Source organism: Poecilia reticulata, linkage group LG12, assembly GCF_000633615.1.
Source record: "Poecilia reticulata strain Guanapo linkage group LG12, Guppy_female_1.0+MT, whole genome shotgun sequence".
NCBI classification, from domain to species: domain Eukaryota; kingdom Metazoa; phylum Chordata; class Actinopteri; order Cyprinodontiformes; family Poeciliidae; genus Poecilia; species Poecilia reticulata.
Window position 1 is genome coordinate 3,998,767 of NC_024342.1, and position 23,392 is coordinate 4,022,158.

Here is a 23,392-nt window from a genome sequence, read left to right on the forward strand (position 1 = left end):
TATAGAACGTCTCACTCTCACGTTTAGCTTACACAGACCTAACATTGGACTTAATTTACTTGTTGCAAAATGTTTTAACTTTCATTCATGTAGCACTGAGGATTAAATATAATTTCTTAATATAGTATAGTTAATTATTTTTATGTCTTTCATACTCCTATTAATTGATATGTATTACTGGATTGGACAGTGCCTATTAGTCTCTATGTGGACATTGAGTTATGTCCAGAAAAACATTTTATCCCAATACAGGACAAGCAGAAATCTGTCACAAAAATATTCGTAGCGCCATCACTAAAGAGGAGAAAATTGATGTTTGATAAATTCTCCATGATACAAATCTATAAACAGTTTTGTTTCTGTTAGTTCTGTCAAGATGCAAGAAGGATTAAATTTCTCTTATAGTGGTCAGTCGTTTTATTTTAAATATGCTGTAGGAGCTGTAGTTTGATGATTAGTTCAGTTTTTTGTCGCTTGTTTAACTTTTAGGAATTGCAGCGAGTGCAGACATTGCGCCACAATAAAGGTACAATAAAGCTGATAAACAGGTGAAGAACCAAACACCACTTCTATTCCACCTTTTCTCGCTCTGTGTGTCGGCTTTACACGGACCCGTTGTCATGGCAACCAACAGACAACAGCTCAACGAGCAGACAGAGCAGAGATTACCGATCAGGGGAATCAACACCAAAAACAAACATTTCCCACACAAAAAAGAAGCAAAAACACCAAAACATAACATTCAGTCTGTTGCATTATGCTGTCAGGCTTGATGTCTATATTATCATTATTAATAAGTTTTCGCCTGAGCACAGCGGTGGTTGATTAGCTGATTTAAACAGCTGCTCTACTGATGACGTGGTGTGCGGGTTGACCTGTTTTAGTGCTAACGGAACCAAAACACACCGAACTGCACAGCACATGTTAAGGTTATTAAAGTCAATAGAAGGTTACCAACAGTTAGGCTAGCATAACTGACCTACTGCTCACTTGTTCGATGTTTTTTTAAGTTAAAACTTTTTCCTCACCTGTTAAATCTGAACCCCTTGTTTTCTAATTCATAGGGTTGAATTAACCGTTAAATATTGCGTCCATTTTTCAGATTCTTTGCGTGACTGTGGTATTTTCATGCCACCCATAATGTTGACTCAATGGACAGACAGCAATGGCGCGTGTGGCGCACGATAAGTCACGTAATGTCCAGTCCAGTCATTTATATCCATCCATATCAATGCTGCTGCCTCGTGCTCTGTACTTCTCTCGCACTTCCCGCTACTCAGCAGTAGGTGTCAAGTTATGTTGTGTTGCATTCAATGTTGTCGGAAAAAGAGATTTGTGCGCTTAATGTCCAATTTCCCATAACTATTTATTGAATTCATAGTCGCTAGCTGGGGTGGCAACAGGGGTGGCAAGGCTCTCATTTGGGGTGGCAACTGCCACCCCAGTAGATCCGCCCCTGGGACTGAATGTTTTTTAAGTAATCTCTGGTCGGCTTGTGGAGCGCAGGAGGTTTCCATGGCAACGGGTGTGCTTAAGTGACAAAGAGAGACGGAGTGAGGGTGTGAACACACCTATAAAGGTGCGAGTGGTTTAGAGTTGATCACCTGTTCAGGTTATTTTACCTTTGTCTTGGTGCATCACAGCCGCTGTAGTTCCTGAAAGTCCAATAAACGACAAACTTGGACTAATTACCTCGTTCTTTGTGAGTAAGTAATTTATAAGTAATTTACTTACTCACAAAGTAAGTAAATTACTTACACGGTAAATATGTTTCATTAAGTATTTAACAGGGTGTGCTGTGGTGGCGCAGGGGTTTAGCACAACCCACATATGGAGGCCTTAGTCCTCGACGTGGCCGTCACAGGTTCAATTCCCGACCTGGCGACCTTTGCCGCATATCCTCCCCTTCTCTCATTTCCCACTTTCCTGCCAATTAATTATCAAATAAAGGCCACTAGAGCCAATAAAAAACCTTAAAAAAAAAAAAAACTTTAATAAAAAAAAAAAAGTATTTAACAAACAAATGGCTTCTATCGCAATAATTATGTGAAATTAAATTAATTGTCTAATAAAAAAAAGCTTGGTGCTGTCTGGCTCAGAGTCTGAGAGGCTTTTCCTTTATCAAAAAAAAGGCCTCTTATTTAGTGGAAACATTGATATTGATGAGACTTTCTCCAAAATAATAACCTTTTTCAACCTTTACAGCTCCACTGTTGAAAATGAGACGCTAACATTCACAAATAACAGTGAAATAAAATCCAGTCCAACATCTGGTTGGAGGTGATTCCTCTGGTACCTGCTGGAAGAAAAATATCCCAACTTCAGAAGATGAGCTTTAACCTAACAGAGCTCTGTGGTTCCTCCTGTCAGTATGAGAGTCAGGGTGAGGAGGCGCCATGTTAGGAAGAGAAGTGGAAGCTGCAGGATCTTCAGAACAAACAGGTCATGATGCTGGGCTACTGATTATCCCTCTGTCTGGACACAGGATCACTAGAACCAGTTTAAAAGTTTAAAATGAATGGTTATATGCCAGACATGGAAAACTGGGATGACTCCATGCCATGATGTTCAGAATTTAGTTCTCATGGCATCTCATGGTGTCAACATTGCAGCCAGTGGGTTGAGGGAAATACAGCTTTATTTTGTAGCAATGCAAGAGCTACCCAGCTTTTATCGCTTTGCAAAAAAAAAATCAGCACAGAAACTCCAAAGCACACAAAGAAGCATTTTTTTTTGTCATAGTACCCCCAAGAATTTAAAACTACTTTCACCCCTGGTTATTAGGGACGGTGGCAAAACTCAAAACTGCTGCTGCACAAGTTACTCAACAAGTTGTTGCTAGGCAACCAAAGAGCAAGTTTGTTGATGCCATCAACTCACTTGGTTAGCAAGCTGTGAGAGATTGAAACCTTTCCTCTGCCTACATCACCCAAAATGCTGTGCAGTTCTAGTTCACTGAAATTATTGATCATTCTGTTGAATCTATTCATGTCGATCGCATGTCTATTGCCTTATATCTTCTTATCAATTTATTGCCCAGCTCTGTCTGACCCATTTACTCTGATATCCCCAAAATAAAATCTTTCAAAAGTCAACTAATCCGTAAGTGAAATTTGATCTTGGTATAGATCCAGCAGTTCTGTGAAGACCTCAGACGTTTGTTAAAGTATATTAGTGAAAAAAAGAAATCCAATCCGGTTCAATATCTGTGATAAGATTTGAAAATTGATGTCTGCAGGCACTTTCCATCTAGTCTGACCGGGCGTTAGAATCTGAAGGGACTGGAAGCTAGCACAACAAACCATAGACGTAGAGAGGCTTTTTGTTTGTAAAAACACTTCAAAAACCATTTATCATTTTCTTTTCACATCTATATTGAACATTAAATGCTGTATCACTTAATGGCAAACAGTGATAGCCACACAGTGAAGGCTATCAGTGTTTGCAATGTGATAGAGTAAGTCAGAGGAGCCCAAAGTGGGTCCTCGAGGGCCGGCATCCTGCGTGTTTTAGTTCTCTGCCTGGTTTAACGCACCTGGATCAGATGATGGCTCATTAGAGGCCTAAGAAGAACATTGACATGCTGAAAATGTTGTTGCCACGAGGGAGAGAATTAAAAGATGCAGGATGTCGGTCCCCGACCAAAGCCAACGAAAAAATAACCATTTTACTCCTCCAAACAATGTTCATCCAGATGGATCTAAACTAGCAGAAACGCTAGTCCTTCTCTTACTGCCGATGACTTCATCCCTCCTAGTTCTCTAAAACATTTCTACTTCCAGTAAATGTCTACTGCGAGTCTAAGAAACTAAGTGAACCTCTTTGTTCCCTGCTGTTGTTGCAGGTTCTCCTTCAAGAAGAGAACCTGGGGATACGCTACAGGTTCAACGTTCCCATCCAGCGGACAGGAAGCGGCGACAACGAGGTGGGCTTCTCCTGGCACCACCCGCCCTGGTCCGAATGCTCGGCTACCTGCGCTGGCGGTAAGCCTGGGATTACTGTTTGTATTTCTATGTGAAGCGTTTCAGTTGCAAGAGAATGTCGGGGCCAAATGTCAGAAAATTGGTAAAATGTCCAATGTTGTAGTTTTCGCACTTTTTACATTTTGATTGACACGTCAAACATCTTGGAACGGTGGAAAAAATGAATACATATCATGCATTTGTTACATTCATGCTTGTGAAATGAGACTCTCACTAATTTGTGTCCATTGACCATAGAAATGCACAAATTGGAATTATGAAATTAAAGTTGCTTAATGGAAACATGTCAAAATTGAACCAAAATTAGTTTATTTCGCAAAACTGGAAAGGAAACACTCCTCACATCACGTGATCAATAACTGAATGTTTCTACTGGTGGAAAAGACGACGATGACAGGAAGGGCAGGAGGACAGTGTCGTTATATTCTTTTTTATGACTTATCTCCTGAACAAACTTACCGTATTTTCCGCACTGTAAGGCGCAGATAAAAACCTTCAATTTCCTCAAAAGCCGACAGTGCATCTTATAATCCGGTGCGCCTTATATATGGACCAATTTTGAGCCACAACAGGTCTAGCAACTGCGGTAAACAGCTTCAATTTTCCCGTAGAAGAAAAAGCGCGTGGTGCATGCTGGGATAGTTGTCAGAACACTGGTTTGTTAATAAAGTTTGAATGACCTATCCATAGACATGAAAACCGACCGTCTAGAATCGGGTCGTCTGCAGCTCATTTAGCACCACGTTCTCCACCAACATGCTGTGCACGAACGGAGACGGGTCACCATCGTCCGGCCACGCACCGGCCCAGTCGTGGAAGGCTCTCCTCGCCGACCAGAGTCATTCTTTATGTCAACAAAGTAGCTTTAGATATTCATCCAGGTGCTTCGACTAGGGCTACCAAGGGACCAGCCCCTATACATTTAAAGCCGGGAGTTCGGGGGAAGAGAGACAGAGACTGTGGTGGCAGCGCGTCGGTTGGTCTGTGTTACCCAGAAAGCAGTTGGGCACAATTTTGCAACACCAAAACTGTGAGTGGAACAATGACTGAGGCAGCCTACTATATAAAGTACTCGGGGACCTTTGTCCCATACAGGTTCAATACGAGATGGGTGGCAACCATAGCGTCTATTCTATGCGCCTTATAATGCCTTATATATGAAAAAAGTTTTAAAGTAGGCAATTTATTGAAGGTGCACCTTATAATCCGATGCGCCTTTTAGTGCGGAAAATACGGTACTCACGTGTCATATTAATTGCAATTTTTTTCCCAATTGCATTTCTTTTTGCAATTGTAAAATTGTGTTTTTTCAACATTAGCAGAACATCGACAAAGTTTTGTGCACATTTGCATTTTCTAAAACCCAGAACAAAGAGTGATTTTTTTTAAATTCTCTTTTCAAATGTAGAAGTTTGCATACATTTTTTTAATTTCTTGTATTGCCTTGTAAATGTTTCTTTCTTAAGCATCCCCCCAATGATTCGATCACATTTTTGGCCCATTCCTCTCGACAGAACTAATGAAGCAGAGTCAGTTTCATAGGACGTCTTGCTCACACACACATTTTCAGCTCAGCGATGTTGTAACCACTCAAAAAATTTACTTTTGTGTTCTTCCATCACTCTGTAGCTGTGAGAAGGCTGCCTGGCTGATGTCTAAAGATGTTGTTTCAATGTTTCCACATATTGTTCATTCCTCATAGCATTCTGTTTTGTAAAGAGTAACAATTCCTTATTCAGCAAATATCAACACGATGCTGGTGCCCTGTTCTTCACAATTGGTGTTCTAAAGCCTGCAAAGATGTCTATGGGGCTAAATTGGGGCCTTAAAGTTTATCCAAAAGAAGAAAAAAATGGTCCTAAAGATTTGCAACGGAAAAAGTATTTTGAACTTGAGAAAACAAAAAAAAAATGTTCATAACTACTTTTCAAATTCAAGATGTTTTTGTGGTGAGATGCGATTTGTGATTTTAAGATTTTTTTTCAGTTTCAATATTATCTTTCAATCTCAAAATAATATTTTTTGTTTGTTCTTTTTCCCAACTTTAATTATTTTTTTTCAAACTTTATGACCCCAGTTTAGCTCCCTTTCTCCCTAAAATGTAATCCGTCCATCTGTCCTGGATTGTCTCACAGAGATATTCAAGAAAAACATGCTCTCTTGAGAAGTTGATGCAACTGCCAGAAAAATGGCCTGAAACGCGGCTCAGAGAAGAAGAAGCCATTACTCCAAAAGCAACCCTTAAAAGCCTATTTAGAGTTTGCAAATGCGTTAAAGGACAAAAACATTAATTATTCTAGACTCTTATCTAGACTCTAGTTCAGGTGTGCCAAACTCATTTTCATTTTGGGCCATGTCGAGATTAGGAATGTCCTTAAAGGGCCAGTACTTCTTAAAAATACATAATATTGAACTTCTTTTGGCATTGATGTAGTTTGGCAGTATGTAGAGGAAACTGCTTTGATTTGATTATTAAAATAATATAAAAGATAACAACTGTTATCTTCTATGTGAGCCTCAACAGGGATCTCAAACAGCTCCTTTATAGTCCAAGGGACTATAATGTTTGATTTGATCCAGACTAATGAAAATTCATTCTGTGAATGAGCTTTTGGTTTAGCTGTGCTGCGCAGAGATGCGACCGCTTTACCCGTCTTACAAAATCAGACATTCAGTCTGAAACCACAGTGAAATGCTGCCTGTGGCCTCAAGAATAGCAAATCCAAAGCTTTTAGCTCAAAAGATATGGATCTCATGTAACAATAAATAGCGCTTCTACGCAGCAGTTGTCAAAAGTGGCCTGGACTGGGTTTGTAATATTTTGTAAAAGCATGACTGAGTAAGCTTGTGGGTTATTCTGGGGAAGGATTTCCAAGTCGACTGCAGAGCTATTTTATTTATTTTTTTCTGTGGGGAAGCACATTTGGCTTTCCTGTTTCCTAAACTCCACTTTGTATTGTAAATCAGAACTTTGTAACTTGAGCCAAATGTATGCGTCTTCTGACTGTACGGGGATTTAAATTAGCAAAATGGGGTTTAATCATTCTCCCTTTTGATAGGACTAGTTCAAGGAATCACTAAGTGGCATTTAGTATGTCACTGAACCAATAATATGTCCAAAACAAACAGTTTTTGACACATTACAACTGAAACTGTTTAACCACAAGGCCTGGGTTATTCATCTTAACTGTGTTTCACTCAGAACCCAGATGGATAGACTTCCTATTCTTCACACACACACGCGCGCGCACCCACACACGCACACACACCCACACACACATACACACACACAACCATATCTCATTACATCTGCCAGACAAGTCTAACGCCGGATATGTCCCTTGAGGGTCCAAACAGACCCAGCACAGGTTAGTGTACCACTCACACACACATGATTGCACATGCATTCACACAGTGGACGGTGCGACACCGATACGGTAGCCCTCGTTTTCTCTGGCAGGAGCCAAAGTAAAGAGCTCCCTGCTCTGTAAAAGCCATCTGCCAACATATCACGCAAAGGATTGGGAATTTACATGTCTGGATCTATTGCAGAATGCAAACAATACAAAAACACGGCGCCTGGCGTGTATCTGAAGGACAGACGTGCTGTATTGATCTTTGTTTTTGTTTTTGTTTTGTTTTTTTGTTGTTTTTTTCCCAATTGCAGGCTCCCAGAAGCAGGAGGTGGTGTGTAAGAGGCTTGACGACAACTCGGTGGTGCAGAACAGCTACTGTGAGCCAGACAGCAAACCGCCAGAGAACCTGAGAGACTGCAACCCCGAGCCATGTCCTCCAGAGTGCGTAATGTTTGAGCTTGTAATATCAGCTGGTTGGGTTTCGGTCACAAGGTGCCAATGACTACTATTGGTTTCAACTGTCGAGTTGTCAACATGACGTGCGAAATTTTAAACGATTGGGATTCAATGTTTTGCTACTAATTGTCAACATTACAACTAGATAACAAGGTCCAGGGTTTCACGTTTCATAGGTCAGTAAAAAACTAATCAAAAACAAAGAGCAAGGGAAGTAGTTCAGTTATGCTAGTTTGACTTTGATAACTTGGTGATCTGGGCCTGTGATGCCAGAGAAGCTGTTTCACAAGATGGCTGCATTTTGTAAGGTTTCCCACTTGCAGATTTTCTAAAGGTGTAAAAAGTGAAGCATAAAATCTTATAGTAACGTCAAACCACAAAGCATACAGAAACCAAACAAATATGGTGTGAAGGAATCCTCTTGGAGGATTAACAGTTCATAATATTTATTCTACTATCTACTATCCCTTTTTTATGAATGATTCCATTTTCTTTTGACCTTTTTCTAGGGTTTATTTTTATCTTATTATATTGACGTAATTATAAACTTCTTTCATTTTTAAAAAAATTTCTTACGTTAATTTGCTTTTCTTCTTTACCCTTTTTTTTTTACGTTGTAAAAAAAAAAGTTGCATACAATTTACTTTTTGGACAATTTACGTCCAAAAAGTTGCGTACTTTTTGGACGTAATCTGCGCTGCGTTCGAACATAATTTCCGTCTCCGTTTCTTATAAGAGCGGTCTCTGACGACAGCTCCTCTGTCTTTCCTCTCCTGGAAAGACAGAGGAAGCACAGGAAGAACAGCGAAATTATATTACTGTTGTAGACAAAACAACGTGCAGCTTTTCACGACGGAAGCAACACTAAACTGCTTTGAACAAATAAAAAAACACGAGCAATGATAAAGCATCAAAGACATGAGAAATTATCCCATGTTCTGCCTGCTACATCTTGTTTTAATCAATCGACACCCCTAATAAAAACTTTTTTTTTCACAATTAATTAGTCATGATTAATTCACAGCTACCCTGCAATTAATCAGACAAACTAATTTGTAATCGTTTGACAGCCCTGATCAGTTTACGAGTGAATTTAGTCTCTTTTGTAGTCTTTTATTTGAGAATGTCAGTGAGTTCACTAGATCCCAGTTGCCTTCACATTCACCAGATCTCAACCCAACAGAGAGCCTCCGGGATGCGGCTAAGTGGAAGATTTGCATCAGGAATGCGCGGCCAACAAATCTGTTGCAACTATGTGATGTCATCATGTTGATATGGACTAAAATTGTCTGAGAAATGTTTCTGACACCTTGTCCAATCTGTAATACAAAGAACAAGGGCAAAAGGCTTGGAAGATACTAAAGTGGAGGATAAGTACACGCGTTCATTACCCGCAGTTGTATTCGCCGAAAACTCAGACATGCCGCGTCGCATCTATTTTGATTAAAGCTGTGGCGTTGCATTTCTGTGCTGAGTTATGGTGCACACATGACATTTGTTTCTGCTAAGGAAGGCAAACAACCCCTCACCGAGTCAGACAAGGCCTGCTAAAGAAGACTATAAACATCATTGTTTTAGAATCACTAGGTTTTATGGGCTCTGCTAATGAAAGCTGACACAGATGTTTGAACAAGTTGTTAATTCTGTGTACATTCCAGCAGATGATGTAATATCTCATTGGCTGAAAATGTTTGGAGGGCTGTTGTTTTATGATAATTTTTTTAGCGTGCAGACAGAGCTCAACAGGAATGTCATATTTTCTCCAGGCCAAAAGCAGCTTTCTAGTCCGCGATATGACGCACCGAACACTGAAGCACGCTCATCGTTAGCTGGCTGCCACGTAGCCACGATCGGCTTACTGACATCATTCATGTCGATGTGGTTACGTATGGCCAACAAGGTCCTAATTAGTGTTGAACTTCTTTTTTTTTTGGTAAGTTTTATAATATGTTTTTACTTTCAGGAGTTAGCGTGTTGTTGAGATTCTAGCTTACACTTTATAAGACTTGCTACATTTGCCAACCTTATAGCGTCTCTTTTTAAAAAAAAACTTTTTATACAGATAAAGTTACAAACTTTAAATTACTGATGTTACCCTGATAAATGAATCTTAAACTTTTGAGAACGGGTGCAAGGCAATCAGGTTTATCAGGAATGCCTGGGCATTGAGTCAGGGCACAATAAAGATAAATCAAAATTACACAAAATGTCGTCTTCATGCATCATACTTCCATTTCTTTAATTGGATTTATCATGGGACAAGAGGTCATCCTCCATCAGGAGAGAAATGTTCTCCTCTGCCTCTGCTGCCTTGTTGTGTTCCATATTTTCCCCTATGTCTATGTGGATGACATACAATTATAAGTTGGTGACTGGCTCTGTTGAAGATTGTCTTGTTTTAAATGCCAACAAAACAGAAATGCTGATAAAAGCTGCAGAAGGTTTACATCTTAAAATCAAGCAGGCGGTTTTTTCCTTTTGCTCATCAGCTTACCCCATTGTATCAAATTGATCTGTTTGATTCTACTATGTTTTATGACTCACACATTACTCAGTGACTACAGCACCAAGTTGCTTTAATGAGAATTTATTTTACTAGATTTGAAGTAACTTCTGGAGCTACTATCAGGTAGCTTGTTTCACTGATTGTAGATTTACAGGAATAGCCGATTTCCCAAAACGTAAAAACCTTTGTCAGGTATTATACAAGTTGTTGTTGTAATTTTCTTGTTTTGTTTTTTTTCACAGCGTCTCTGTAACCTTCTGTCTTTTCTCGGTCAGGTGGTTTATCGGCGAGTGGTCAGAGTGCGGAAAGACGTGTGACGGTGGGACTCGGACCAGGACCGTCCTGTGTATCAGGAGGATTGGCCCCACTGAGGAGGAGACGCTGGAAGACACCTTCTGCCTGACTCATCGACCCATCGAAAGAGAGTCCTGCAACAACCAGTCCTGCCCGCCGAAGTGGGTAACTCTGGAATGGTCAGAGGTAAGTCCACATTTTCTAGTTTTTTTTTAAGATAACTCTGGCGTCGGGATCTTGGAGTTTTTACATCGTTTTCTTCTCGCGCCTCAGTGCACGCCAAAGTGTGGCCCCGGCTTCAAGCACCGCATCGCCCTGTGCAAGAGCAGCGACCTGACCAAAACCTTCCCGGCCACCACCTGCCCGAGCCACAACAAGCCTCCGGTCCGAATGCGCTGCAGCTCAGGGCGCTGCCCTCCTCCTCGCTGGGTACCTGGGGACTGGGGACAGGTAAGGCTGGAGTGGGGTTGCTAGATTGACCCAATAATCCTTCTTTTGACAAAAAAACAACTGTTTTTGGGCTGGTTGTTAAAATTTTGGCTGTTTTTCACAAAATCTGGCAGATTTTTAAAAAGTGTTCATAGCAAAATTCTTTCAAAATAGTCGACATCGTGTGACAGAAAAGCAGAAAGCTTTTAATAAAATTGTGTGTTGTCGCATTTATTTTGAAATGTCCAGAATCTGTTGAAGGTGGAACGTAGGAAATGATTGGCGAGGGACATTTAGCATTTAAAACAAAATGACTTCCTTTAAATCTCCCTCAATATAAAAACCTGGAAAGCAGAGAATCTTCACACGTGTTCGGTTTGATAGAATTAAACATTTTTTTTGAAAACGTGTAGTGACAGTTTTTGACACGTGCTATGCGGGCAGTTGCCCAGGGTGGCATCAGAAAGGGGTGGACAAGCCAAGAACTGCAAAATGAAATATATCTTCTGTCAGGTGTCCCCTGAAATAAGCTTGCTACTACTTTCTAAGTTTCCCTTACTTGCTGTTGAGAACTGAAAGACTACATTACCTGCTACCAAAAGAAAAACACAAAGCACAGATAATTATTTGCATTTTAATTGGTTGGAGTGCATCAGAAGGAGGGGCTTGCCCAGGGTTTCCTGCAAGAAACATAACTTCATTCATTTTCATATTTCGAGCTTACAAAGTTAGTCATATTGATTTACTGTGATTAATCAGATTTTTTTTATAGACACTAATATCAGGTTAACTGGTTACCTTAAAAGTATAGAAAATTAATGAATGTCCCAGATATGCACATAATAAAATATATAAAAGTTTGTCGTGTGTGAGAAAAAGCATTAGGGTAAAACCTCTAAAATATAGCATGCCGTTTAATATTTTTAAGCAATGTTTGAATAGAAAACATGGTAGTTTTTGTATAATTTACACCTGAATGTTGCACAGTGAGCTCCTGTGACACGTATTTGTGTTTGTGTGTGCGCGCATGTGTGTGTGCATGCAGTGGTCTAAACGTTCCAGCAGGCCTGTGTGTGATTGTTGGCAGTAATATCCTCCTGGCTGTTTGAAGTTTATCTCTGCCTCGGAGCAGGACTCTCTGTCACTTCCAGGAACACGGTTTGGACGGAGAGAGACAGAGGAGTAGCATTCTCAAGCTCACCCTGACATGACTGAGTGCGTCCTGAAAAAAAAAAAATCTGCTGAACACATTACAGCACAGCTGATTCACAGGGGCGAGAAGAGGCCAGAAAGTTGTGCGTCACACATAGCTGTATATGTGCAAAAAATAAAAAAGTATGGCACGATAATTTTTTGCAGGATACATCTGTAATTTAAAGTGAAAGTGGTATTTCTAAACGCCGTGTTCGCCTTGTCATGATGTCATGATTCAGATGGGTTTGTTGCATCAGAGGCAGCAGCTTTTATCCCTGCATGAGTAGAAAAGAGAGGTTGAATGTCTGAGGCCAAAAGGTCAGGAGTTCAAGTCCCACATACGCTGCATCACTGACGCACGCCGTCTGTCAGGGCCGGCCATAATAAAGACGCTCTAATTGGGAAGGGATGACATGCGAGATCGCTAATCTGGCTGAGGGAGATGAAATCTTTGAAGGTGACAGGAAGAAGGATGTTGGCTCACGCTTCACAGCCGCAGCCAAACCTGCTTTGCAAAACTTTGCCGCTTCAGTTTTTGTGCTCACAGATCATTCATTTTTATTTTTATTCAGCATTTTTTTTTACTGAGGAAAAAATGATTGAGATGAAAACTCTTTTTATTTTGCTGATTAAAACAAAGTACAGGTAAAATACACATGCACCTATATAGTCAGCATCATTTTATTAAAGTAAGTTTGGTAAAATGCCCAGATCATATAAAAACATTTGATGAGATCACATCCTGATGTTTACAGAGGATGATTAGGGACACAGCAAAAAAAGAAGAAATCTGACTTTTTTTCTCAGGATTCTGACTTTAAATGTGAGAAGAAGAAAAAAACATTTCAATTAATTTTTAAAGTGCATTTAGTGTTTTTAATTAATTCTGACTTTAATTTTGAAAAGTCAGATTTTTTTTAGTTTAAAGTCAGAATTCGGAAGAAAAAGTCATAATTGTTTTCAGTTAATATTTTTTCTTATATTGATTCTGACTTCTTCCAATGGGCTCACCACCTGTCGGAGGGGCCAAAGGGGTCAGTTGCATTGTGCTATGGGCGGCAGCCGAGGGAGGGTACCCTGGCTGTCTGATCCTCGGCTGCAGAAGCTGGCTCTTGGGATGTGGAACGTCACCTCTCTGGTGGGGAAGGAACCGCAGCTGGAGTGCGAGGCTGAGAGGTTCCGGCTAGAAATAGTTGGCCTCACCTCGACACATGGCTCTGGTTCTGGAACCAGTCTCCTTGAGAGGGGCTGGACGTACTTCCACTCTGGAGTTGCCCAAGGTGAGAGGCGCCGGGTGGAAGTGTGCATACTTGTTGCCCCCCATCTTGGCATCTGTACGTTGGGGTACACCCCGATGAACGAGAGGGTAGCCTCCCTCTGCCTACGGGTGGGGGTACGGGTTCTGACTGTTGTCTGTGCTTACGGGCCGAACAACAGTTCAGATTACCCACCCTTCTTGGAGTCCTTAGAGGGGGTACTGGAGAGTTCCCCTCCTGGGGACTCCCTTGTTCTACTGAGGGACTTAAACGCTCACGTGGGCAATGACGGTGAGACCTGGAGAGGCGTGGTTGGGAGGAATGACCTCTCCGATCTGAACTTGAGTGGTGTTCTGTTGTTGGACTTCTGTGCTCATCATGGATTGTCCATCACGAATACCATGTTCAGGCATAAGGGTGTCCATATGTGCACTTGGCTCCAGGACACCCTAGGCCGCAGTTCGATGATCGATTTTGTCATCGTTTCATCGGATCTGCGGCTGTATGTCTTGGACACTCKGRTGAAGAGAGGTGCGGAGCTGTCCACTGACCACTACCTGGTGGTGAGTTGGCTCCGGTGGTGGGGGAGGAAGCTGGTCAGACCTGRCAGGCCCAAACTTGTAGTGAGGGTCTGCTGGGAACGTCTGGCGGAGTCCCCTGTGAGACGGAGCTTTAACTCTCATCTCCGGCAGAACTTTGAACACGTCCCGGTGGAGGTGGGGGACATTGACTCTGAGGGGACCATGTTCCGTACCTCCATTGCTGAGGCGGCTTATCGGAGCTGCGACCACAAGGTTGTTGGTGCCTGTCGCGGCGGCAACCCTCGAACCCGTTGGTGGACACCTTYGGTGAGGGATGCTGTCAAGCTGAAGAAGGAGTTGTATTGGGGCTTTTTGGCCTGTGGGGCTCCGGAAGCAGCTGATGGGTACCGGCGGGCGAAACGGCATGCGGCTCGGGTGGTCGCTGAGGCAAAAACTCGGGCGTGGGAGGAGTTTGGAAAGACCTTGGAGAAAGACTTCCTTACGGCTTCGAGACGATTCTGGTCCACCATACGGCGTCTCAGGAGGGGGAAGAAGTGCAGCACCAACACTGTTTATGGTGGGGATGGTGTGCTGCTGACCTCAACTCGGGACGTTGTRGGCCRGTGGGCRGAATACTTCGAAGACCTCCTCAATCCCACCAACATGCCTTCTGTTAAGGAAGCTGAGCATGGGGACTCTGGGTTGGGCTCTCCAATCTCTGGGGACGAGGTCGCCGAGGTGGTCAAAAAGCTCCTCTGTGGCAGGCCCCGGGGGTGGATGAGATCCACCGGAGTTCCTTAAGGCTCTGGATGTTGCAGGGTTGTGTTGGCTCACGCGACTCTGCAATATCGCATGGACATTCGGGGGCAGTTCCCCTGGATTGGCAGACTGGGATGGTGGTCCCCCTGTTTAAAAAGGGGGACCGGATGGTGTGCTCCAATTACAGGGGGTCACACTCTTAAGCCTCCCTGGTAAGGTCTATTCAGGGGTCCTGGAGAGGAGGGTCCATCRGAYAGTCGAACCTCGGATTCAGGAAGAGCAGTGTGGTTTTCGTCCTGGTCGTGGAACACTGGACCAGCTCTACACCCTCAGCAGGGTCCTGGAGGGTGCATGGGAGTTTGCCCAACCAGTCTACATATGCTTTGTGGACTTGGAGAAGGCGTTCGACCGTGTCCCCAGGGGGGCTTTGTGGGGGGTTCTCCGGGAGTATGGGGTACCGGGCCCTTTGATACGGGCTGTCAGGTCCCTGTATGACCGGTGTCAGAGTCTGGTCCGCATTGCCGGAAGCAAGTCGGGCAGCAAGGGTGGCTGGGCTCTCCCTTAGAGATAGGGTGAGAAGTTCTGTCATCCGGGAGGGACTCAGAGTAGAGCCGCTGCTCCTCCACGTCGAGAGGAGCCAGTTGAGGTGGCTTGGGCATCTGGTCAGGATGCCTCCTGGACGCCTCCCTGGTGAGGTGTTCCGGGCACGTCCCACCGGGAGGAGGCCTCGGGGAAGACCCAGGACACACTGGAGGGACTATGTCTCTCGGCTGGCCTGGGACCGCCTTGGGATTCCTCCGGAGGAACTGGAAGAAGTGGCTGGGGAGAGGGAAGTCTGGGCCTCCCTTCTGAAGCTGCTGCCCCCGCGACCTGACTCCGGATGAAGCGGAAGAAAATGGATGTGGATGGATGGATGATTCTTACTTTGATCTCAGAATGTTGACATTTTTCACCTTAATATCCAAACAGAAAACATTTGTAGATGTTTTGAAATAAAAGGATCGACTCTGAGAAATATCAATTTTTCTCAAAATTGTAATGTAACCAGAAGCCTTTTTAGAAAAAAAAAAATCACTTTTTTATCATACCATCTAAATAAAATGTTAAATGCGTAGTCAGAAAACACAAGACCGGTAATACTTTTCGCTCACAGATGTGCTGTTCGACCTCAGCTGCTTCATTGTAGGAAAATGTTGTTTACTGCAATAAAGTCAAAGGTGAGCTGGCACCTCCTGTCTTTGTGCTTTATTAGCCTTTGTTTGTTTCTCAGTTTCTTTTGAGGACTTTAATGGGCCAAACATCAGTTTTTATTACAACTGGCACATTGACAAAGGTTAGTCCAAAAAAGACAAATAAAAAACACTTTGGGTCACATCTCACCAATACATTAATTAGTTACCTCCAGAAGATCAGCGTCAGAGTCAGCTTGACCCGCATGCCGTCAGAGTTTGCTTGTTTTAATAAAATATTTCATTTTCTGGGAATCGGTTCCCGATTAATAATATTTATTAGATACTTGTGTGTTGATTTTCTGAATACAAGAAATTCTTTCCAGGGTGGAAAGATCTTACAACATGTAACTTTGAAACAAAGGTTACAAAAAAAAAACAAAGATGATTGTCCATAAGCGAGGGGCATCTCTTCACCTGCATACACTCTTTTCTTTTTCTGGGTGGATATTTAACAGCTTGTCTTGGTAAACTGGGAACCAAGTTTGAACAGTTCCTGCAACCTGCCATCCTTTAGATTAAACTGGTGGAGGTTTTCAGGTACCTCGCAAAAACCAGTAAAACTCCATCCGACCATAAACTGCAGCTTATGGAGTCTAGCTGTAAACCAGTAATGTGAGAATCTTTAGACCCTCCAAAGATGCTCCTAATGACTTGTCAACAATGTTCACTATCCATCCATTTTCTTTCCCCCTTGTCCCTTAATGGGGTCGGGAGGTGCTGGTGCCCATCTCCAGCTAACGTTCCGGGTGAGAGGCGGGGTCACCCTGGACAGGTCGCCAGTCTGTTGCAGGGCAACACAGAGACACACAGGACACACAACCATGCACACACACACTCACACCTAGGGACAATTTGGAAAGGCCAATTAACCTGACAGTCATGTTCTTGGACTGTGGGAGGAAGCCAGGGTACCCGGAGAAAACCGGGAGAACATGCAAACTCCATGCAGAAAGACCGGGGCCGGGAATCGAACCCAGAACCTTCTTGCTGCAAGGCAACAGCTCTACCAACTGCGCCACTGTGCAGCCCCAATGTTCACTAAATTTAAGTCATTTAAAAGCTAGTTTTACCATTTACATTAAGCAATGTCTGCATAGAATAAAGCCAATAAAGTAGACCACCAACTACTTTATTTTCCCCACAAATATTTGATGTTCCATTCAAAGGAAACTATTCATTGTTTGTCATAGTTTAATATTTGTCTGTGTTCTAAAACCTAAACACAGAAAACTTTAGTCTAAAATTTTGTGTGATTGGTTCCCCTTGTCGTGAGGAGCACAGCTTGTGGCCAATTGCATTTCAGTAAAGAGAAACGGCAACAGCGGACTACAAATCTAGCCAAAACAAAATGGCGACAAACTTCCTAGAAATGTAATGGAGTCAAAAGTCATAAGTTCCCCAAAATAAATACTCAAGTAAAGATACTCAAAAAATACACTGAAACAAATGTACTCCGTTACAGTCCACCACTCACTGGACGATTGACACAACGCTTAGTTCTACATGCTAAGGTCCTGGAATTCTTTACCATCATCGTTGATGATACTCTGCGATGACTGTTTCAGTGTTCAGCTCAGTGTGGCCTGGGTCAGCAGATGAGGACGGTCACCTGCCTGTCCTACACCGGACAGATGTCCAATGAGTGTCCAGATTCCCTCCGGCCCGCCACCATGCAGCAGTGTGAGAGCAAGTGCGACGCCATCCCAAACTCCAACAGCGACGGTAAGACCGCCAGGCGAGAAAGTCCGGCAACGGGCGCACGGAAGAAGAATGAAAGCTTTCGGTCACCAAACGGCTCTCTGCCCAAACGCCGAGCAGAAAGGGTTATAAACCATCTCTGTCTTCAACTTCACAGTTCTGCTGTGAACCAAACACTCCTGGATGACACACACCTCTACACTTTGCCAGCTACATTAATCTTTCCAGTGATGCTGGCTCGTGGTCAAAGCGAAACAGCTCGAGCCTCCATATACACTTACACATGATGGATGGCGATTCGGATGCGTACAGAGGGGGCTTTCGATTAGGCCGAATGGAAAACGTGAGCAGCCTTTACAGGCTGGCTAATGGGATTAGCTGTAGGCTAATTGTTCCTTTACGGAGAGCAGTGAGGCAACGTCTCGTTTCATTTGGCTCTGAGGAGGCAGGGGCCAAAGCCTAATAAGGGAAGACACTCTGATCGTGATAAGGCATTTAGAGCACTGCTTGTCTGGCATCCAGCAGGAGTTTTAAGTGTGTATGTGTGTGTGTAACCCAGAAATGGCAGTCAGCCCAGTTAGTGAGCGAGGCCAGGATCTGTCTCAGTCCTAGTTTCTGTGTCCAAGTGTAGCTGCAGAGTTTTGTTCTGTTGAGGCCAGGGCTGCTCCACATAAACTAGCATAAACTAACTGTAGTTTAAGTGTTAAACCTGGTAATTTCACTCAACTATGACCAATAGAAGAACATTCTCTAAGTCTAAGTACACCTGCAACAATCAGGGTAAAAAATGTAGATAAAATATGTATCAAATATATAGTTTAGTCTATTTCACAGGTTAATTCCACTGATTGAATTCTTCCTGCAGCTTTCGTGGATTAACACTTAATGGTAGTTAGCGACCTTAGAGTCAATTTTCAGCATAAGCTGATCATAAGATAAAAAGTAGAGGTGCACCAATCAGAGATTTATAGCAAATCTTCTGGTTTTGTAAGGTTTTGAGCAACTGATGCTGACTAGCCCATTTTGAGTTATAGTTTTAGCTAATTATAATTACAAAATGATATTGTTTACCTTTTCTGATTAGTAGTTGTGTATGTTAGGAGCAGATGTGATGTTCCAACATGTAAGAGAGCACTGGCTTCATAAATGTTTGAAATTAAACACAAAAGAACTTCACTACCATGTAGTACAGTTAGCATGGTTAGCCTAATGAGTGTCTCGTTGTACATTTCCAGTTGCAGAGTTGGGCAATTCTGCTCATTCGACAAAAACATTCCCAAGGGGGGTGTAGATGAATGACAAACATCTCCTTTTCCGGCCTAAAAAAAAAAGATAGGTACAAATAAACCCCACAGAGCAAGTATAGCAAATTATCACGTGCTGAAGTTTAGCTATGCTACCTGTGTAGCCTAAATGTGATGTCAACATGCCTCTGGAAAAATAAACACACTTTGTTCTTCATGAAGAACATGGAGTCAGATGAAGTAGCTTTGTTTGAGTCCCCTTCTTGCTGAACGCAGCATATTGCAGGTATGCTGCATTTGCTTGGTAAAAAGGTCAAATTTTTGAGTTTCTAATCGGCTGGTCAAGCTGTATCTCATCCAGTTTCAGTCACCAGTCTATTTCTTTGCTAATCTCTGGATAAAAGACAGAGACAACAAAATAGCAGCCTAAATCTAACATGTGGGATAATGTTTTAATAACCAGCTGATGTGGAAACAGAAGATTTTCCAATTATGTCTTGGCCAGTTCTGAAGTAAAGGGTTATTTCATATTCTTTGAAGTGAGGTTCTATGAAGTTATTATCAACAATAACTTCACTAAAAAGGTTGAGGTTGTTGGACGTCATCACGGTGGTTTAAGCTAGCAAGCTATTCAGACGTTCACTGTCTGTTTTTGATTACTTTAGCGCTTTAATTCAACTGAAAATGTTCAGATAAGTGGGATTCAACACTGAACAATGTTGTTGTGTTTGGTTCTCTTTTGTGTATGTCCAAAGGGCTAGCTAGTTAGCTTGAACTAGCTTCTGAGGATGTACTTGCTTCTCCAACAAGCTCGTAGTGACACAGTTTCCCTTTAAGCTTGAACAACCTTCTGTGTGCTGATATTTCACATCCTTGTCATACTGACTGAATTAAGTCAGCTGTATCTGAAAATCAAAAACATGTGTATGCTGGTTAACTATTTAAAAGGCTTACATGCTGATGAAAGCTGTTCCCTCTCAATAACCAAACATTGTTTTTTTTTTCTCCACAGAATGCAAAGATGTAAACAAAGTGGCTTACTGCCCACTGGTGCTGAAGTTCAAGTTTTGCAGCCGAGGCTACTTCAGACAGATGTGCTGCAAGACCTGCCAGGGGCACTGACCCTGGCGCAAATGCAATGAGTAGTGAAAAAGAACAACATGGATGCAAAGGCAAAGAAGATGGAGGGATAAAGCACTGAGCAGGAGGAAAAGTGGAAAAAAAATAGGAGGGATGATAAAACTGCTCAGTTCTTGAGTGTTGGAAGAAGAAGAGACCAGAGCTGCCGCCTGAATGAAAATGAGAAAAGGCTTTCCCTGTTTGTCGGAGCCCTTCGTCCTGCCCTCCTTCCTGGTGGAAACCAAACCACTGCTCGGCCCATAGCGCTGAAAGAAACTTTTCCTTTTTTTTTTTTTTTTTTTTTTTTTTTTGTATTTTTCGCTTCTGTGAAGTGGAATTTAGAAGATCAACTGTGGGATGATATTATTTTTATTATAATAATAATCTATGATATCATCGTGAGTCTTCCTGCGTGTTTTGTTGTGGTGTAAATCCAAAGGGCTGGACGCATCTCTCCACACGCGACACACCCACGAGGCGAACACAGAAAGAGGGGAGCTGCTCTGTTGGATTCCCGCCTTTGAGAAGGTGCTGGGTTGACGTTTGGCTTTGGTGCACTTTTTCCATGTAAATACTCCAATTTACAGCTCAGACATAGTCAAGAACCCGTGTGTACTGTATATTTATTGTACAACTCCAAACAGAGCGTCCTCGGATGTCTCTGTCAAACAGTAGCCTACTGTCATGGAAGGGAATGTAATGTGATTGAGTTTATAATCAATAACGTTGTGTGCTGGAATGGAATTATACTGTAACCCATGTTAGAATTGTGTATACTGTACGGATTTGTGTATTATAAATGATATTAATCTAAAACCAGAAGCTAACACATGGTTATAGGAGCATCCATTACTTCTCGCCCAGACGGGTGCATCAGCGTCACTCAGTAGGGCAGAATTTCACATTAACCCCAGATAGACTGTCTGATGTTGCCTGGACCACATGAAACATTGAGTAAAGAAGCCTTTACTCAACTACTATTCAATCAGAGCACAGCTCATGAGTGAGGGATTCATTTTGAGGATGCGTTTGAAGCACCTTGTTCGTTTGAGTAACGGTGTGGATATTATTCTCTTACTCTGCAAAGTGGTACAGTTTCTCAGTAAAAGCTGGGAAGAAACTGGGCAACATTTTTGTAAAAGGTCACATTATTCTTCCAATTGAGTCATTAAAAACAGAATAAGAGAGAAAAAGCCATATCTAGATAAGGTTATGCTTTGAAAATTAAATGCCAGCTTTGTTGCATCTTGCAGTTGTGGACATCAACACCTCTAGATCTCACTGAACAAAGAGGAATGTCAGATGTATCACCGATGCTCAATTTAATGTGGCATCATCAAGAGTGCCTACTGTTACATTTGTTTGGATGGTGTGGGACCAGACGGTTCTGGGAACTACCCATGGGTCACCGGTTAATGAAATTGTGGTTTGGAACGTTCTTGATGGTTTTGAAATAGGAGCATAAGAAGTTGAGTGAATGGCAGTGGTCCTCACATTTTGCAATGTCTTCCCAACATCACCAAACACTTTAAGGACTTTGGATGTTATTGGAACTGGGGAGGTCTCTGTTAAGGAGCATTGGTTCAACATTTTCTGAGTTTACTTTTGTTGTAAACTCAGGGTAATCTTTGTAAACTCAACCCATTCCTGAATCCTTAGTGTGTTAGACCATTCGATGTATAGTGAATCCCTTTTGACCAGATCATATGCACCTCAATCACAGAAGGTTCCCATTCTGATTGAAAGTTCCCTGAACTTAGTACCAAAAGATTCAGATAAGATGCTGCCACTCCAAATAATTTGCTACGCAAATGCAGAAATAACAAGAAACCTCTTCCAAAAGTCAGGAAAAACAGGTGAAATCCTTGGCAAATTGGATAATTGTAGGTTCAATAAAAAAGTTCATTAGATTTCCAGACTTTGTCAGCATCCAGTTGGTTACTGGGGCTTGTCTTTTTGTGTTGTGGAATCCGAGCCTCCCTGTGTCTTGATGTGTCCAGCTGCATTCATGATTTTTAGGTAATATAACAATGTTAACCTTCAAATTAACAAAGATCAAAACCCATCACAGTTGCTTTAGTGGGGCACCACTCCAAATTAGGTTCCAGTTTCCACAGTGAGATTTAGAGGTGTGCTTTAGATGTTAGTGTGATTGGCTCAGCCTAATTTTAATCTTTTTAAAGACCAAATATTACACAAAGTGAAAATGATCTCATAATGTCGAGCCATTTTTCAACAAGGTTCTGATAAAATATTAAAACTCCAGTTGCAGAGGAACTGCAACTGGAATTGAATGACTTTGTTTAGCATGAATTCAGATTAGCAGACCCAGAGGCTAAAGCTAACGCTGTCTGAGGGGACTGAAAGACCGAAGCAAATTTCTCTGTCCTGAGATCAACTCTCGTCTCAAAAAATGTCACAGAACTTCAGGTGAACATTTAAGCTCTTAATAATTTTCCATTTCACGGCTAGTTATTGGGAAGCTAGTCATTATCTAAGTGGGAAAATGAAGGAAAAGGTTGCGCACCACCAATAATCTTCCTGCGTGAAACAGTTCCTCTTAAAGTAATCATGATAAACATAAAACGGTGTAAAAAGCAAGAATATTCACTAGGTTTCAGTGAACGCTAATGATTTTTACTCAAACATCATTGTGTCAGCCCCTCTTAGTTTAGCTGTTAGGGTTAGCCTCCCAATACATCTGGTAAGATATAACAGAACTTGGCTTAAAAAAATTGCTTTAAGTGACTCCCTCTTTTCCTCGTCTTTGTCACAAAGAAAGAAAAATACATTTCCATTTTTTTCTTGGTTTTTACTGGTGTTTTTTGTTTTGTTTTTTTTTTAAGCTTTTTCCTCCTTCTAGCCTCCAAGACTTAGAGCAGGGGTCCCCAAACTTTTTCCTGTGAGGGCCACATAACTTTCCCCTTCTCTAGTGGGGGGCCAGAGTCAGTTTGTAACAGAAAAAGTGTGATGATTGCAGGAGAGCCTAAATGTAAAAATGTATTGTTTTCCAGAAAGCACAATCAAATAACATTCTCTGGGGTTTTCACAGAACAAGTCAGGAAATAAGACTATTAATGAAATAAATAACCAAATAACCCTCTCTGGGTTCTTCACAGAAAAAATCCAGGAAGTATTACAGTCCATATTTTCCGAACTATGAGCCACACCGGACTATAAGCCACAACGCCAAAGTTTTTTTTTTTTTTTTTTTTTTTTGTTAGTTTTTTTAACCAGTAAACATACAAATATAAGCCACAGATATCTCTGTCGCTCCAGGTTTTCCACAATGATGCAGCAGCAGAGGGGGACGGACACCCAAAATTTGAGTCATAACAGGTCAAT

At 42.0% G+C, this 23,392-nt stretch overlaps 1 protein-coding gene across 4 annotated transcripts in view; it reads left to right on the forward strand.

Moving 5' to 3' along the window:
* The window catches only part of adamts6 (ADAM metallopeptidase with thrombospondin type 1 motif, 6), a 90,439-nt gene extending 67,448 nt beyond the window's left edge, over positions 1 to 22,991 (forward strand). For all 4 annotated transcript variants that reach the window (XM_008423379.2, XM_017307675.1, XM_008423378.2 and 1 more), the window contains exons 20-25: positions 3,845 to 3,983; positions 7,651 to 7,780; positions 10,577 to 10,781; positions 10,869 to 11,045; positions 17,552 to 17,708; positions 19,941 to 22,991. In XM_008423379.2, coding sequence (XP_008421601.1) covers positions 3,845 to 3,983; positions 7,651 to 7,780; positions 10,577 to 10,781; positions 10,869 to 11,045; positions 17,552 to 17,708; positions 19,941 to 20,050 — 918 coding nt within the window. In that variant the 3' untranslated portion in view covers positions 20,051 to 22,991. The remainder of the gene's footprint in view (positions 1 to 3,844; positions 3,984 to 7,650; positions 7,781 to 10,576; positions 10,782 to 10,868; positions 11,046 to 17,551; positions 17,709 to 19,940) is intronic.
* The last annotated feature ends 401 nt before the right edge of the window (positions 22,992 to 23,392 follow it).